Consider the following 18373-nt stretch of genomic DNA (forward strand, 5'->3'; position numbering starts at 1 on the left):
GAGAAGACAGTTTTGTTAGATCAGTCTATGTGCAGAATGTTTCGACAGACGTAAATGGGTTCTGAAGTCCACTTCATCATAGCTTTCAAAATAATTACTCCTTTCGCGAATTGTACGAGGTCGACCAAGGGAATAAAATCATCTCCATCCGAATCTTCTTCAAATATAACCTTGTAAGCTTCTCGAGCCATTTGTTTACATACGTTAAGCGAGATTAGCTGCGCAAACTGGAGGAACTTGGCCAGTTAATATAAAATCTCGCTTTACTCTGGAAAATCGAGATTATGCATGTGGTGAAACGCAGAATCGACTAAACGAGTTTATATTGAAACTAATCGAGATTAAATTGCTTAAACTAAGTTGGTGAAACCGGCCCTAAGTGTGTTAGTGCAAAAACCTTTGGTTTAAAATAAGGTGGCAGAAAAAAAAAAATCAAATTTTTTTTTGTGTTCCAGTTACTGTTGAGCTAAAGATATTAAATATATTAAGTAAATATAAGTTGAACTATATTTTACACCACACGTGCATAAAATTTTTCTAAGCAACCTAATGTAACTCTCACTCAAAGAAATGTATCGTGCAGTGGTTGTGTGCAAACAAAATTAAACGAGAGAGAAATGGTGTCCCTAAAAATTAATAAAATGGTTTTAGTAAATTAATAATAAAAACAGCCACTAAACTCTCAACAGAGAGCTGTTCCAAGCAAGAGCAATAAATGCATTCCAAGCAAGCTGTACAGTGCTTACAGTCCACAACAAGCACATGTATACTTACTGCTGCTTGAAGCATACTGAGCGTTGGGAGCCATGAACTCCGAGATCTGCGGCAAGGGGGCCTGTCGGTGCTCAACTGAGGCTGCCAGGTCGCATGGTCCGAATCTTATGGGTTGGCTTAGAGGCCGCTTCTTGTCGCACAGTTTCGGCTGGTTCTGAAATTAAAAAAAATATATACATATAATAATTAATCTAGAAACATCTTTAGCATTTCCGTTACTATTAATTTAAAACGAGGAGGAATGCACTCAGAATTTCCCTTGATTACACTTACTTTTAAAAAATATATGTGTTTACTGACTTATTCTGAATTCGACAGAGAAACTTCGGTTGCAGGTTTATCGCTACAAAATAAGTAGAAAACATTCATACAACTTATGGTCTGAAGTGCTTCTTAAGGCTGGTATGTACATGTCTTTGAAGTTGGAACTGAACAACTTTTTTTATTGTAAATGATAGATAAAGTGTTTAAGAGACAACACCGGGCGTTTGAATTATGTTTGATTGAACAAAGTTCTACAACGACCGTAAACTCTGTTGTTGTAGCATAATAATTTTATTAAAATAATTGGGAGTGACTGACACCTTTATTATCCACACAATTTTGTGGCATATTACTACCCCTGATTATTTCAACAAAATATTTTTGCTACAGTAACAAAATTCGGGAAAGACACACTGTTGCATATAAGTCTAACAACATTAAAAAAATATTATACAGTGTACCTTACAGACATTCACATTACAACAATGTGCAAATAGTGCTTGTAGAAATTCATGAAATTAAACATAATCCAGAAGCTCAGTGTTCTATCTTACAATACTTTATCTATTATTTGCATAAAAAATTTTGTTTAGTCTGAACTTCAAAAACATATACCAGACTTTGGAAGCACTGTAAATGATGTCATACATGTTTTCAACTTATTTTATAATGATGAACTTGCAGCAGAAGTTTAGTCTGTCAAATTCATCCTTTATATGAATAAATATTTGTAAATAAATAATCCCATGTTCGCCCCCCCTATTTTTGTTTCGGTTGATAGCCTTGTACCATTACATAGGTACAAATGCTTACTGAAATTTTAATTTTAATATTTTATTTCAACTGCATAGCGAAAAGAAACACTTCTGCACTAGAGAGACAATACCAAACACTAGAACTGTACGAACTGGCCTCTAGGGGTTGTCTGTCGTTCCCCACCCTCCGTATTCGCCAGACCTAGCCCCGCGCGACTTTTTTCCCTGTTCCTGAGAATGAAGAAAAATCTCAATGGAAAGTGTTTTGATGATGTGGAGGCGGTAAAAACAGCTTTCCAAAGGGTACTGGAGGATATCAAAGTTAAAGAGTTCCAGAGATGCTTCAAACAGTGGGGAAAATGACTTGACGAAGGCAGCGCATCTAATTGAGAGTATTTTGAAGGCGACTGAAGAAATTTTGTAAGGAAGGCATGGGCATCGCAAGGATATATTTTTTTGGGGGGGGGGGGGGGGGAGGGACTGCAATTAATTTTGTTGTTGAGGAATATCGATCCCCTGGGAAAAAAGCGAAGGGTCCGGGAAAATTTGGGGTTTGAAGGTGCAAATAGGTGGTTTTTAGGCATTTTTCTTTCCTAAATGCACCATGCGCAACATATGGGTCGTATCACAGAAATCATATTAATAATGTAACTACGAAACTAAATATATAATTGGAGGGGACGAAATGGAAGACTTTTATTATTGTGGAGGACGTGTTCCCCCCCCCCCCCCCCCCCCCCCCCCGGTTGCGACGCCCATGAAGAAAGGTAATAAAAAATTGTTATGACGGCGGGGTGTAGGGGTCTACTGACCGCCGCCGCCTCGCCGCGGCGGAACTGCTGCTGCGCAGACACGCAGCTGACGGAGCGCGTGATGGGGCCCGGGTCGATGCGCTCCAGCGTGGCGGGGCTGAGCACCCGGCTGTTGTAGAACCAGTGCGGGGCCGGCTGCGGGGGCGGCGCCCTCACCGGGACCAGCCGGCTGCTGTAGGCCCACTGGCCGCTCTTCGGGGCGGCGAACACCGCCGAGTGGCTGCAACACGTGGGGGGGGGGGGGGGGGGGGGCGGCAATATAGCTTCTTATAAACAATCATCCTTCCCCCCTAATGAAGCGAAGGGGTCCGGGGGTCCTCCCCCGGGGAAAATATTTGTATTTCAAGGTGGAAAATGGTGCTATTTAAGCAGTTTTTTTATTATCTAAAAATTGATTACACAGCACTTTCTTTGCCCCCGTTTGCCCCCACTTCAAGGTTTCAGAAGGGGGGCAAAATACCCTTCCCCCCCCCCCCTTGTTGTTGCGCCCCTGCTCCCGTATACAATGGAACCAGCTCACCAAGTTTTATCTACATGAAGCAGCATAACCATGAGGAAATATTCCCGAAATGTGTTTCGGTTTTGACGGTCGAGGTAGAAAGATAAGGTCGCTTCGACTCCCCATGTCTGATGTATGAAAAATCAAGACATCCTGAATTCCGTGATGTTCGAAAGCCAGTATCTACATTCGCGGTTGTCGCGATTCTTCTAGTCCCGAGCGCGGGATCCAAAACGGAATTTGGATCGCCCCAGACGTATTGTAGGATGTAATGTATAACATCAAATACTTCTCATTATTGACTGGGAAATTCAATTCCTACTTAAGCGGACTATCAAAATGTAACAAAGCTAGAAGGAAATGTCGATATTTCTGACACCTGATAAAACTATACAAAAGCATGTCTTTGGTGTAAGCATTGCTGAAAAGAGAAAACTAAAACCTCAATATGCACAGGACGAAACCAAATTAAATTGAAATGAAACATTAAGATGAGTTGATATGAAGGTCGAGTTGCTCACCGTATAAATGCTCCAATATTAAAACAATTTTAAATTTTAAATTTTTTAAACTATCAATATACACACATATATATTTTAAATTAATAAACAAAATAATGTGTAAAATTGCTTAAGGTTTACTACACACCTAATGAATACATTAAACACGAAGATCAATAACAAAACACTTACCTAGGCAATGGTGGAATGCCAACTCGCTGTCTCGCTAGCATTTCCTTGTCAATCCTGGCACCTGCAGAATACGGGATAAAATAAAAGTACGTACATACATAATTTCATCGATTAAACTAACAGCTACGTACAACATTTTTCTGTAGCTTGCAGCTACCACTCGTCCATTATTAATAGCAGCATACAATTACAATTGAAAGCACAGCTTTATGACAAAATATGTAGAATTGTAGGAGCTAGTTTTCCTGTTTGCATCAACATTTTAATAACAACAGAGTGCTTCTATGGATATAGGAATCACCTTCTCTAAAGCCATAAGATGCATGTAAGCAATGTTTAAAGTATGATTCAGGTATTTTGCTCTAAATAGCACTTCTTGTGTTATTCCCACCTTTGTGGGAACATATGCTACACTGGAGTTGGATTGTTTCTTAGAATACTTTTATCAACGTACAAGCGACATACTTCATTCGAAATCAAACGCTGGTTTATTGCGGAATGCTTAAACAAAATACGAATACAAAACTTTTAAACTACTGTAAACTTCAGACGAATGCCAATCTCAGCAATTTACTTGCCCATGCTGGTAGATTTCATGTTATTACAAGAAATGACCCAGGGAGTTGCTGCAGATGCCAGGCATATACAGTATCTCTAAGGCTTAGACTGCAGCGAAAAGTTAAAGGCTCCCACTGGTACCAGGGTGATAATACTCGGCTTAATGAGTCTTATTTCAATGTGCTTCCTTTTTTTTATCTCTTTCCTTTTTGACAAATGTGCTTTCTTTTTGACGGCGAATGAGCTTCGATAAGTCTGTACCTAGGACATGATTGACCTTGCGGTTCGGAGTTGACTGATTTATACGTCTGACATTGTACATGGACTGTCACCGTGGTCCGAAGACACTTGGCCTATACGCCAAACAGTGTACAAGACCTGGTTGGAAGGTATTCCATTTATCGTAAAATCAAGACTTCTGTGGTAGGCACAGCAACATCATATTTATTTCGACGGACAGATATATTGTATAGAGTCGTTTTTCATAGAGAGAATGATTAATAAACTCCATGAAAGATGATTAAAAACATAATTTAAAATTGATTTATATTTTTTAATTACTATTATCACTGACCGAGAATATAACCATGGCCGGGACTCGATCGAGTAGATAATTACTTTGATGAGTAATATTTTGATGATTTGTGGAATTTTTCCCGAATTTTTAAGTTAATTATTACGAAATTTCAATATGGCGGCCAATAAGTCATCATCTGCTTACTGGAGGCTGGCAGACTAGGAACCTAAGCTGCTTTTAGGATATTTGGTTTTTTCTAAGGCAAAAGTCTTTTGAGGTTTTACAAATTTAATTTTTTTTTTTAGATTTTTTACGGGTCCCCCCCCCCCCTAATAATTGATTTTTTTTTTATCTGGCATATTTTTCATTCCCCAATTATTCACGGTGCTAGCCAGTAATCGACATCAATCTTAAAGCCAGAAACTCAAGCAAAACATTATAAATAATTGTGTTGCTTTTATCGCTCTGTAATTTAAAGTGGATTGAACGCAAACAAAACAACACGGCAATAGCGAGGCAAAAAAAGTTCTGGGTGTTCATATTTTTCCACAGCATAATGTGGGTGATGATAACTTTGATTTTAATCATTCACGACAATCCTTTTGAGTTCGCACTTGATCATAGCATCATTCCGATCATTGCCTAACTTAGAATCCTGGTTCTTCAAGTTTCATTTTTTCAAGTAGCATTTTTAAACTTCTAACCCATTGTCATCGGCTTTCGCAACACCCAGTATTTTTGCACAAGCTAAACTAAGATTTTATGCATACTTCTTGAAACATTATTTGTCGTTGAACAACTGGAAATACACGCCCAAAAGAAAAAGTCATTCTGCCCATTTCCTCAAGTAAGGTGATTACAGAAAATGAAGAATTTTTGGGGAAGGGGGGGGGGGGAGTTTATATATATATATATATATATCACTAATATTCACATCAAAATTTACTCATTTATTTGGCATCCCAATCACAGAGAAATAATTTCCTGAGCCAAAGCACACGTCCAAATACCCCTATACAAGTCACGACAACCCAACCCCCCCCCCCCTTCCCCCCCGGGCCATCAACGCCAACCCAATGCCTTTCCTAGTACCGAGTGGAAATTGCCTCTCGAAATCAAATTACCTTCTTCCACGCGTGTGTTCCTCGCAGGAAATTATTTCTGGTCCCTCCCAGCATCGGAGACGCGGTTCGCATTCACATGGAAATGAAGTGAATTAGGCTTGCCAATTACTAATGGGGCGTGCGGGAACTACCGGCAATTTCCACAGAAATGCACAAGTTTCGGTCGGAGGTACGTTAACCTGATGCAGTCCTACGCGCACCTCGAGAATTTACTCCCCTCGAACTTAGATGTTCGAAGCGCCATGCAACTGCATTCGAGCGACGGAACATCACGCGACTTAAATTTGGGAAGAGTTTCCACAGACTTAAGTACTGCCCCTTTTGGGACCAGTAGTTGATGAGACGTGCAGTTTTCAAGTGTTCGTGAGGTGAAAGCGTCAGGCAGCTTATTATTATTATTATTATTATTATTATTATTATTATTGAAAAATAATAATAGTGGGATTTAATTGTCATTAAAGACTGGCTCAAATTTGATTATTTTCAACAGTAGTACCAGTGGTATACATTTCACAACTGTCAAATAAAAAAAAAAAAAAAAAAACATTTTTTTTAAGGAACAAGATAACCTCATAAGTTTTTAATAAACACTGTTAACAAAAACAAGTGGGAAAATTATACATAGATAACAAACAACTTTTTAAAACTGGCATCTATACTAATATTATAAAGCTGAAGAGTTTGTTTGTTTGAACGCGCTAATCTCAGGAACCACTGGTCCGATTTGAAAAATTCTTTCAGTGTTGGATAGTACATTTATCGAGGAAGGCTATAGGCTATATTATATTATCAATAACATTAGGGATCCTTACTAAAAGTCCAATTTAGAATCAAATGCATTGGAGGGGGTTAGATACAACATGCAGTACACGTAAGAAGTGTGTGTTGACAATGCCGCAGGCGCTAGAAGTTTATTAAGCGAAATACCACTCACTGACTCACTCATCACGAGATCTCTAAAACTATACACCCGATTGACTTGAAATTTAGTATAGTTACTCATTTTGTGATGTAGACGCTCACTAAGAACGGATTCTGCGGAAATCCGATCCCAAGGGGAGTTTCGGGGGCGTAATATATAAAAATATCCAGTTTTTGGGTAGGAAATCACCATGGCAACGGCTGTTTCTTTGTTGATGATTCATTCGTCTCTATGGCAACGACTATTTCATTATTAGTGCAGTCCTCATCACCGTTGAAATTTTGCGGGTACTTTAAATATCAAAAATTGCCCTTTTTTTTTTCAAGTATATATATTTTACAGACTTGAAACTTCACAGTAATGTTCCTTATGTTACGCAGGATGACATTTTCCGAAAATTAGATCCCATGGGTGGTTAAAACCAGGCAACAGCAGGTACTTTGTCTGCATGAGAACAGGATTTTGCATTGTTCATGCCTTCTGCATCTTCATGGCAACGGGCATCGCACGGCAGTGGTGTACCCACAAGGAGGGGCATGTATAATGAGCGGCGCAAGAGTGATCTGCCTGTAGACTGCCGTAGCGAAGTACGGGTACATCAGTTGTACGTTGCGTGCACGAGTCGGGAAACCATCGGTGCTATTCATTTTCTCTCCGGTACATTATACAGCATTGTAATAAATTTTCACTGAATTTTTTTTTATTTACCATTACTGTAAATGGGAGATGTGGCTTAATTTTTTTTCCATTAGTATAGACGTGCGAAGCCGGGTCGGGCAGCTAGTATTTTATACAAGTTAGATGACAAAGACTATACTTGAAATTGCATTAGCATGTTTATATTGTGTTGCAAAAGGCCTTGCCCTTTTTGGATTTTCCATCTCCTCGCCCGCGGAGTCATTTGAGATGCACACACATCACAATACAAGAAAAATAAAATTGGAAATTACCCAGTCAAGGTCTACGTTAAAGAGGTAAGAACGGCTGGCCATTGGATCGGTATTCTAACCAGGTTCATCCGAATGTGAATGCATTTGTTTTTACTGCTGTATTACAAAACAGTGCACTGGTGAAGTCTGTACAGATCTGTAAATGTATCGTGTAACATTTACTTATTTGATTAATGTGATAGTGTATAAATTTTACCCCGTTCGTTCAGCAACACCGTGCTTAAAACTTCTCGAAGTATTCAGATATGACACAAAAAAAATTAACTCAATAATTAATGGCAATTTGGATGGTATACCTCTTTACAGTTGGATCTGTACAATTTTTTTTTTTTGTGATTAGATAACGTATTTAAGACAGAACACTTATGTCTGTATAGTGTAACAAAACAAAGTTCTACAACCACCACAAAACTTCAATATAAAACTTTAAAATCATTTTATTGAAATAATTGGGAGCAACATCATCATTTTCCACATATTTTTATGACGTGTTACTACCTTTTAATTATTTAAATGAACTCATTTTACGGAAGCAACAAAATTCGCGGTAGTTGAATTCAGTTCGACATAATCCATACGCTCAGTGTTTAAGCTTAAATACTTTTTTTTTTCTTTAAAAATTCTGTTCAGCTCCAGCTTCGAAGACGTTTATTAGCCTTGGTAAGCACTTTTAACGATAAGTAGTATATATGTTTTCAACTTTTTTGTCGTGATAAACCTGCAACCGAAATTTATCAATCGAATTCAGACTCATTCTGTATGCTTCACATCCCGTATACAGATATGAAAAGAACATTGCACTTCAGAACATGTGCCTTGTATGTGTACCTCTTTAATGACGTGTGTACACAGAAACCGAGTGCCAACCCTGTTCGCGCAAACCAGAGAGTAATCTGTCAACGTCTAGTGGGCTGGAAAATAGAAGTGTCACGTCCATTACGAGAGCCGTCAACCCTCCTCCGTCACTGCCACGACGTGGCAAGTAGATCGATGCCTTAAAGGCTGAGGTCTCGGCTAAACATTGTGGCACACACAAACATTTTTTTACAGTAAAAATTAAAAAATTGATAGTAAATATTCAGTAATAGTTGAGAAACTCACTGTCTTGACTAGTCAACGAAAGACGTATCGCCACTGTACCTACAGATATACGGCGTTTTAGAGCACTTCCATTACGATGTAGTATCAAAACAAATTCGATTTCATTTCGTTCGTCTCAGATAATTGAAGTTAACTGTGGCGTGTTGCACTATGATCTGTGAAATAAAGATATAATTTATACGAACTCGCTTTACTTCTCAGTTACTTTGATTTTCCACCTGTCATTTTTATTTTTCATGTTCCCTTTATGTCGGAAAAATTCTCATTTTCAGTTTCTGCTGAGGACGACGGGCTTATCTTCTCAAATCGCCAAAATATTTTTAGAACATTTCTGCAAAAATATTAATAAAGCTTGATGGAACTAAAACTCCATCTAAAATTTCAAACAGACAAGGTTACGCTAGTGATGTTTTCTTGAAGTCATGAACACCAAACTTCATTGTTAACTTAATTGAACGTTGTTTGAAGAGAAAGGTTTAAAGAGTGATTTTACCCTTTAGTCCGACGCTAACGAAAATGTCTAACATGAGATGGAAAGGGTAATACGATGAAATAAGATAAAACAGAAGAACATCCTCCAGAACATAAGATAGAAGTAGAATGTTTCTATTTAGAGTAAAAAGGTAGTAGTATAAGCATTTTCTTCTTTCCTTATATATAATGATTACCTTATACTTGGAATAACATCTTCAATGTTCAAGTAAAAACTCAGGTGTGTCTCGAGTGACAAGTTCTAACGTGTTCTGACGATGTCCTCTCTTTCTTCACTTCGCTTACACATCAGTTGTACTTCAGTTGTGTCAAGGATCAAATATTCCTTGTGTAGCATATTTTATCAGTGAAAATACATTCCTCAAGCAGTGAATGTGGAAGTGTAGAAAACACTATTAATGAAATACATTTCATAGCAGATTGAATTTCTAACGCTCCCGTGATTTTGGAAAAATCACAAGTACCAAAAATAAAAAAGAATATAGAACAAATCCATCGGGATCGTTAAAAAAATATGAAATCAAGGTTAAAGGAAAAAAAATCTGGAACTAAAGCGGTCAATTGGTTGTATTGGGAGAGACAATTACTAAAGGCTATGGAAGCTGACTAAACCTACAATTGAAAAAAAAAATTGGAGGGGCAATGAAGATTTGTATTGTTAAAGAAGGAAGGAGTAAATCATCTACTGATCAATCTGTTAGTGTCACGGCTGTTCAAACGTTGTTTACACAAAAAAAAATTAGCGACAGAAATATGAACGAGATAAAAGTAGACGAATAATAAAAGAATTGCAATGCTTGGTTATATTACAACAGTACCGCACAAGTACAATATAAAATGAGTACTATGAAAAGAAATTGGAAATGATGTAATGTAGGACATTTACATGACCAACAAGTTATTGAACACAAACTATTTAGACATAACTTTGTTATTTAATGAACAGTTTTCAATATGTATCTAAAACTGTTTAATTTGTTTTTTTTTTGTTTTTTTTCTCGGAAAAATTAGGAACGAGAATTTCGGAGATAAATTTTCTTGTTGTATTTAATCAACAGCATCCATAATCGGATTAAAACATTTTAATAAGGAAACATTATTAAAAACCGCCATCTTGGGTTAAAAAGTATTTTTTAATCATTTTATTTAATATTTTGAAAATGCTCTTCAGAGAGTATCGCATAATTTCGAAATATTAATACTCCAAAATTGTGCAATGGCACTAGACTTAAAAGTCTACATAAAAAATCTATTGAATCTAATATTAACAGGAGAGGTCGTATTCATCCCAAGAATTCCTTTGATTCCATCAGACTATCATTTTGAATTCAAACGTCTTCAATATCCTGCTACAGTTTGCTATGCCATTTACCATCAATAAAGCGCAGGGGAAGAGATTCAGAACGGCCGGTGTGGATCTGAGAAGTGATTGTTTTTCTCGTGGTCAATTTTACGTGGCATGCTCAAGAGTCAGTTCAACTTGGTCACTCTTCAGCGAGAGAAAAAAAAGAACGTTGCTCGCAAGGAAGTTTTGAGTATTTAATAACCAATAAATAATAAAATATACTTATAACATTACTTCACCTGCATACTTATTTACTAATCTCTACAACTCAAAAACTAACCAAACTTCATACTTTGGCATTAAAATTTGATATAATTTTTACGATGTGTAGTATTGCACAGAGCTGAGAGCACCAGAAGGGTATGCGACGGAACGGTAATCCAACCCATCAAGGACAGGTGACCGCAGCTAGTATATATGTATGTGTGGAGGTGTTGCCGAGCAGGGCAGGAGGTGTTGCCGAGCAGGGCAGGAGGTGTTGCCGAGCAGGGCAGGAGGTGTTGCGGAGCAGCAGGGCAGCAGGGCAGGAGGTGTTGCGGAGCAGCAGGGTTGCAGGGCAGCAGGGCAGCAGGGGTTACGCAGGCTCGCTCACAGTAGGCCTTGTCGCGGCGCGGCACGACGCAGCAGCGCCACACGATGGCGGCGAGCAGCGCCAGCAGGATGACGGCGCCGCCGCACACGGTGCCCACCAGCAGGGGCAGGTGGTCGCTGGGGATGCGCCAGCTGCCCCACTTCCAGCCGCCCGGGGACGCCGGCGGTGCCGTCACGCCCTCCTGCGGACACGGCCAACCCCGCACGCATCTTCACCCCGCATCCCTCGCGCTGCCGCACACACTCGTGAGGAGTTCTCTCACACACCTCCAGAACCACCCCCCCCCCCCCCCAACAGATCAACACCCCCAGCTATTTTGACCAGTTTATTTGGTATTCTCGGGAAGGGATCTGCATGTTTCAACTGAACGGGCGCGGCGATCGAGAACTTTCCCAAGCAGCTGACATGCCCGAATGACCACTGGGCGACCCATCAACTGACCAGAGGGAACCGAGACACAGGGGCTCGGACCAGTTGCCGGAGGGGTCGTTACCATAACGCCGAAATACCACAACGCCGAACGTACAATAACGCCGAATACCATAACGCCTAATTCCAAATTGACCACAACGCCGACGACCCGAAAACTGCTGTGTACCACAACGCCGAATGACCACAACGCCGAATGACCACAACGCCGAATGACCACAACGCCGAATGACCACAACGCCGAATGACCACAACGCCGAAAAATGTTGCTGCGGGAGTGCCACATGAGCAAACTGAAAACAACCAAATGAATTTATGTGTGTTTCTTAAAAGTACCTTAACGCCGAAATACCACAACGCCGAATGCCATAACGCCGAATCGGTAATTGACAATAACGCCGAAATCAAAATTGACCATAACGCCGAATCCGTATTTGACCACAGCGCCGAATCCCTAGCGTGTTGCCTACCAGCCAGGAACCTAGACGTAGTATTTGGAAACTTATTTTCTTTATAACGAAAGCAGCAAAGTTTAGAATCTTATCTGTAGTTGTAAAGTGGCACAATAATTAAATAAATTATAATTGTCACTTATTATATGAATTGTTAGCGATAATTAGTAGCCCCGGATACTTGGTGAACGCAATAGTGATTTATAAAATCATTCCTCTCGAGTTGTCTCCTCAGTTACTGCTTCGTTATCATGTCATTATAGCATTTAAACTCACTTCCATGTATCATTATTAGCCCGCATGCCTATGTTTCATTGTGCACTGTGGAGGTACAAATATAACTGAAGTAGCTATTCAAACGCTTGGAAAACATTTAAGTCTTGCAAGATGACTACATAACATAATTATGCATTGTATTAAGGTGGTTTGGACGCAATAATAGTTGTAGTTTTATATTTTTACCAAACAATGTCCAACTTTTAAACATTGATTCCGGGTTTCAATGGTTTCCCGAAAGGCTAATGCTGAAATGGTGCGGTTGAGATATTCGGGCGTTTTAGGGTCTTGAAAATTACATTTCATAAATTCCTTACATATCGCAGGGGCTTGTAAATTTTTTCATGTTAAGAATAAATCTTGTTCTAGCCGCAAATGCTTACTTAACTGCGATATAAATGTGTTTAACCAAAAAAAAAAATAAGCATATTACACCTAAAAAATTTTTCTTGCACCATTCGTATTTATGTTACAGATTTTGTGAAAGTATAATTAACGAACATATTTTGCTGTTTTTTTCATTCCCAGGGGCTTTATCTTGAGCGTAGCATAGATATAATTTAGTGTGATGCAATAAATAATAAATTAAATATTATTTACTTGGCTACTGTAAATTTTATGCACCTAATTATAAATTTATCTTATTAAAGCGTAGTGACGAATTTGTAAAATAGCATGTATGTAAACTTATATATATATACATATATATGTACATATATATATATATTATATATATATAGTTAGGTCCCGTTCGTACGTTTACTGCGTTCAAGAAAGGTAATTGTTTTGTGCAGGAGCCAGTGGCGTAGCCAGGATTTGTGTATGGGGGGTGTTAAGAAGCATGAGCCCCCCCCCCCCCCCCGTATTAAAGCGGGGGGTCCGGGGGTCCTCCCCCGGGAAAATTTGAATTTTAAGGTGTAAAATAGTGCTATTTTATCAGTTTTCGGTACTTAAATTTAAATATTGTAATTGTAAAATTTTTATTAATTTTAATATGAAATTTGTTTGATGAATAAGAAATTAATTAAAGATTTGGTGCTAAGGGGGAGGGGGGGTTGAACCTCTAAAACCCCCCCTGGCTGCGCCCCTGGCAGGAGCCCAAGAACAAACTATTCTCTATACCGCGAGGGTAAACGTTGCTTCCGAAGAGCCCGCTAGAATGCGTGGGGTGCTCTGCTAGGAGGTGCTTGGCGCGGCCAGTGTACTAAGGAAGGCGCGCTGTTGTCACTCGTCTGTTCTTTTCCAAGTGAAGTGCGCCGGAAAGTCCAGAACACAAAACGTGACAACTTCGTAGTCGACAGTGTGAATATTTATGTAAACTAAATATATGTATGTTCAGTTCGAAAGCGTAGGTCAGATATTCTATTGGGTTTGTCATAAATATACGTTGCTGTGATGCAGTAGGTACTGTGCGTATAGTGAAAAATCGTTACGTTTTTCTAGTAAGGCCTGTTCTACAATGCAACGGTAACGGAACAGATGGGACCGAAATCGGACCGGATCGTTGTTCCGTTCCGTCCGTATTTTTCTCTTTCTACAATTACACAGACCCGTAAGAAAAACAGCTAGTAAATAGCAAGCGTGACGTCACATAAAGCTAAGAGTATAAAATTAATTACTTTTAAAATCCTTGTATATGTACGGTAGTATATCTGGAAATATAGAAATAGCCATTTGGAAAGGAATTCCGAAATAATGGAAGGCATAACTCTCCTCGTCTTACGTTTAAACATTTCATTTTAAAGTTTTTCTACATCTTGTCATATACCGTAGAATGGGGATACTTGCAATGGTGGGGTAACTTGCAACAAAACTACAGGTAAATATATTTTGTGTGTTGGCTACCATGATTCAGTTCGATGTGTACATGTTTCTATTGCCATTTGTTTACAAATGTCTGTTGCAGCTTGTACATGTTGTTTTAGGCGGTACTTATTGTTTTGTGCATTTGTTTTTCATAAATAAATATTATTATTGAAAATCTGCAAAAAGTAACATCTGGAAACTTCCTGTAGAAGTTCTTAGAAGTACACATCTAAAGACATTGTAAGGTATGTATGGCTTTAATGTAGTGTCAAGAAGTGTATCCTATAGTCATACCATGCAATGATAATTCGTTTTCTGTCAGTTGGCTTTTTTATGAATTTGTGATTCCAGTGGGGTAACTTGCAACCCAGACACACCCACTTTTGTTATCAATTAAAACCTAAAATACAACCTTCACATATGTTTTTCTGTAATTATTACATACCTACCAACTTCATATTAATTCCCCTGTTAGTTTAACTTCGGAATGTTGCCCTTTTATGTAGGTAAATGTAAAGGCTATGTAATTTTTTTTTTTTTTGTGTTTTAGGTTATGGCCAGAAAACACAAGAAAGTTCCAGGACATCGTAGTTATGCCAATTTTTCGAAGGAAAGCCTTTTAGCTGCAATAGAAGATGTAAAAACAAAAGGCCTTTCATACAGACAAGCTGGTGAAAAGTATGGAATCACTGGATCAACAATCTACAGGGCGTTCAAAAAGAAGCACCCCAAAAGTTATGGAAGACCTGCAGTGCTGACAGAAGATGAAGAACGTAAGCTGGTTCATGGGATTTTATTGGCGAGTGATTGGGGGTTTCCATTTGACAAGTTGGATATTTGTTTACTTGTTAAAAGCTTTTTAGATAATGAGGGGCGAACAGAACTTAGATTTAAAAAAAATATGCCAGGTAGGGATTGGTATCTTTCTTTTATAGGAAGGCACAAGAAAATTCTGTCACCACGATTTTGTCAGAACATTACGAGAGCAAGGGCTGGTGTTAGCAGAGAAGTTCTAGAGAAATATTTTGCTAACTTACAGATCTCTTTGCATGGAGTAAAACCAAACATGATCGTCAATTACGACGAAACCAATATGACAGATGATCCGCAAAGAGCAAAGGTGGTGGTTAGACGGGGGGCAAAGTACCCAGAACGTGTTATGGATCACTCCAAAGTTAGCGTTTCTGTGATGTTCTCAGGAACAGCATCAGGCATTGTATTACCACCCATGATTGTTTACAAGTCTGAGCACCTGTATGATACATGGATGGAGAACGGACCAAAGGGTACAATATACGGGTGCTCCAAAAGTGGGTGGTTTGATGGTCACCTATTTCAAAAATGGTTTTGCAATATAGCATTGCCCTATTTCCGATCTTGCGATAAAGGAGGTGGAAATTCTCCAAAAGTCTTGATTGGGGACAATCTTGCTAGCCATCTGTCCATGCCAGTCATTGAAGAATGCAGGAAACATAACATTAAATTTGTTTTACTGCCACCAAACAGCACACATATTTGTCAGCCTCTCGATGTAGCCTTTTTTCGTCCTCTGAAAATTAAGTGGCGACAAACTCTTGCAGAGTTCAAAGCAAAGTACAAGGGGACAATACCAAAAAATTTATTTCCCAGATATTTGAATGCAACACTGGAAAAATTGGAAAATGCTTCGCAAAATTTATGCTCAGGGTTCAGAGCAACTGGCTTGTATCCGTTCAATCCGCAACAAGTTTTAAATAAACTTCCAGCTGAGAATGAAGATTCCTCTGCCAACTCAACAGCAGATGGCTCTTGGTCTGAAGCATTCATTGAGGTTCTGCGAGAAGCCCGATTTGGCCAGTCATCAGCCCCTCGAGTTCGCAAGAGAAGGGTTGTTAATGTTAATCCTGGTCTAAGTGTAAATGGAAGTTTAGAAGATACCAGCATTGACCAGGACCCTTCTTCAACTTCAGCTCCTTCAACTACAGCTTCTTCAACTTTAGCTTCAACTTCAGCTCCTACAACTTCAGCTCCTACAACTTCAACTCCATATGCAAAGGCTAGAACATGGTCCAAGTTTTCATCAGAATCTGTGGATTTTGAAATGACAGATGTGCATCAGAATGCAGAAAGTGAACATGAGACTGCGAACTTCTGTCTTATCAAAACCGGTGACTTTTTATTGGTGAAGTTAATGTATGATAGCAGATCAAATAAGGCAGTTCAAAGGTTCTTTGTTGCTAAAGTCTTGGAAAAGAATGAATCTGTTGTTTATTGTTCTTTTCTCCGTAAAAGTGCTAAGGCCGAAAAAGTATTTCTCTTCCCATCAGTGGAAGATACCTTTAATGTGATGAAAGAAAACATTGTGAAAATATTGAGAGAACCAAGAGTAGTACGAGGACGACATATTTTTACAGAGTATTTTACTGAACAAATTCAATGAACTCACCTGATTCATAACATGCATTGTTAATTTTTTTTTTATGGGTTTACTGATCAGTTTCTTGTGACATTTGGTTTCTATTTTATTGCATTTTTACTTAAATATAGTATTTAAATATTCCAACTGTTGCAAGTAACCCCACATAAGTGTTAACTTGTAATTCCTAAATGATTTAGTAAGTGTTGCAAGTTACCCCACTGATGGGGTTACTTGCAACAGCTATATTTTGTCATTATTCGTGAAAACTATTTTGGGTAAAAACATTTTGTGCATATCATTGTATTCTACATGCATATATTATGTACCATGTCTATATTTATCCCATTAACATGAGTCTGGCATAGTGTAATATATTGTTGAATTCATTCTCTGTTGCAAGTATCCCCATTCTACGGTATATAGTAAATATTTTAACCATGAAAATCATCAGTTCGTTAAAATTCGTTACGACGAACAACACTCGAAGAATTCAAACACAACACTGGTTTCTATTTTGTTTCTGTCAAATAAAAAAAAAATTTTTTAACAAAAATAAATAAAAACAAATAGGGCCTATCTTTTAGTTGTAGGAATGAAAACACAAACGTAGCTTGAGAACAGCAGTGAAAAAATAACGTGCTCCTATTGGTCGAAGGGAGCAACATAAACGGAAGAGCTCAGCATTGCTGAACTGGTCCATGCGGGTCCGTCTCCGTCTGCGTGCTCTTGTAGAAGCTCTGTTCCGTGGGATCCGTCTCCGTATCTGTATCATTGTAGAATGGGCCTAAGATGTCTTAATAGTTATTTTACAACAATGGGGCGAAGGAAACAATCGTACTGTCCCAAGAAGAAAACGTATGCTCAGAAGTCTAAACTTGAGAGTGCAGCTATCGTGCATAGTGATCCTGTAAAAGCAATAACGCTAAAATTTATTTTTATTTTATGGCCGTACTTATATAAATAAAATACTGTCAGTCAGTCAGAAGTGATGAAGGAAAAGAATGTGTTGCAAAAGCATTACAGTCGTGCAATTAGTATATATAACTATTATTAAACATATGTTAGAAAATTGCGAATATTTTGCGGACATGTAGACATTTTATAGCTTTTTAGAAAATGTTTAATAATAGCATTTGAACAGTGCAATATTTTTCAATGCATGTTATACATATTGTACTTACATTAAATACTATTTCCTTTAGTTTATTGTAAAATGCTTATGATGTTAATTTGATTAGGCTTTTATAAAGTAACTTTAATTGGTGCATTTAATTCAGTTATAGTACTAACACCTGAAGAAGATTTGGATGTTCTGCAATTGACAAGTCAGCCTCCATCCAAGGTAATCTTGGTTCGACTTGCGGTGGGGTGGACATCGGAATTTCCAATGCGAGATAGTGGCGTACATTGCCGGTGGCCGGTAGTTTTAATCGAGATACTCCCACGTCTGCCACCCTTATGATCCACCCTTGTTAAATTCCCACCCCGTTTTATCTTTATTGGCGCTGATTATGTCAATTAAGTAGGTACTATAAACCCTCACAATTACTAATGTATGCTTAGAAAATAAAGGACTTCATTGTTGTGTACTTCTATGCCATGTTTTTGTTAACAT

General features: G+C 38.5%; 2 protein-coding genes across 2 annotated transcripts in view; one reads left to right on the top strand and one right to left on the bottom strand.

Annotated features, from left to right (window-relative positions):
* The window catches only part of LOC134537287 (uncharacterized), a 129165-nt gene that overhangs the window by 5193 nt on the left and 105599 nt on the right, over positions 1 to 18373 (bottom strand). The window contains exons 4-7 of the mRNA XM_063377562.1: positions 11398 to 11578; positions 3797 to 3857; positions 2606 to 2825; positions 775 to 928 (exon numbers count right to left, since the gene is read on the bottom strand). Coding sequence (XP_063233632.1) covers positions 775 to 928; positions 2606 to 2825; positions 3797 to 3857; positions 11398 to 11578 — 616 coding nt within the window. The remainder of the gene's footprint in view (positions 1 to 774; positions 929 to 2605; positions 2826 to 3796; positions 3858 to 11397; positions 11579 to 18373) is intronic.
* On the top strand, positions 14323 to 17167 carry LOC134537193 (uncharacterized). Its single transcript, XM_063377460.1, has 2 exons — positions 14323 to 14605; positions 14911 to 17167. Exon 2 carries the CDS (start codon positions 14914 to 14916, stop codon positions 16777 to 16779), a length of 1866 nt encoding a protein of 621 aa, XP_063233530.1. The 5' UTR covers positions 14323 to 14605; positions 14911 to 14913; the 3' UTR covers positions 16780 to 17167.

This window comes from Bacillus rossius, chromosome 12, assembly GCF_032445375.1.
Source record: "Bacillus rossius redtenbacheri isolate Brsri chromosome 12, Brsri_v3, whole genome shotgun sequence".
NCBI lineage: Eukaryota > Metazoa > Arthropoda > Insecta > Phasmatodea > Bacillidae > Bacillus > Bacillus rossius.

Coding starts and splice junctions, on each gene's coding strand:
- LOC134537193 (XM_063377460.1), top strand. CDS start 14,914: ATGGCCAGAAAACACAAGAAAGTTCCAGGACATCGTAGTTATGCCAAT.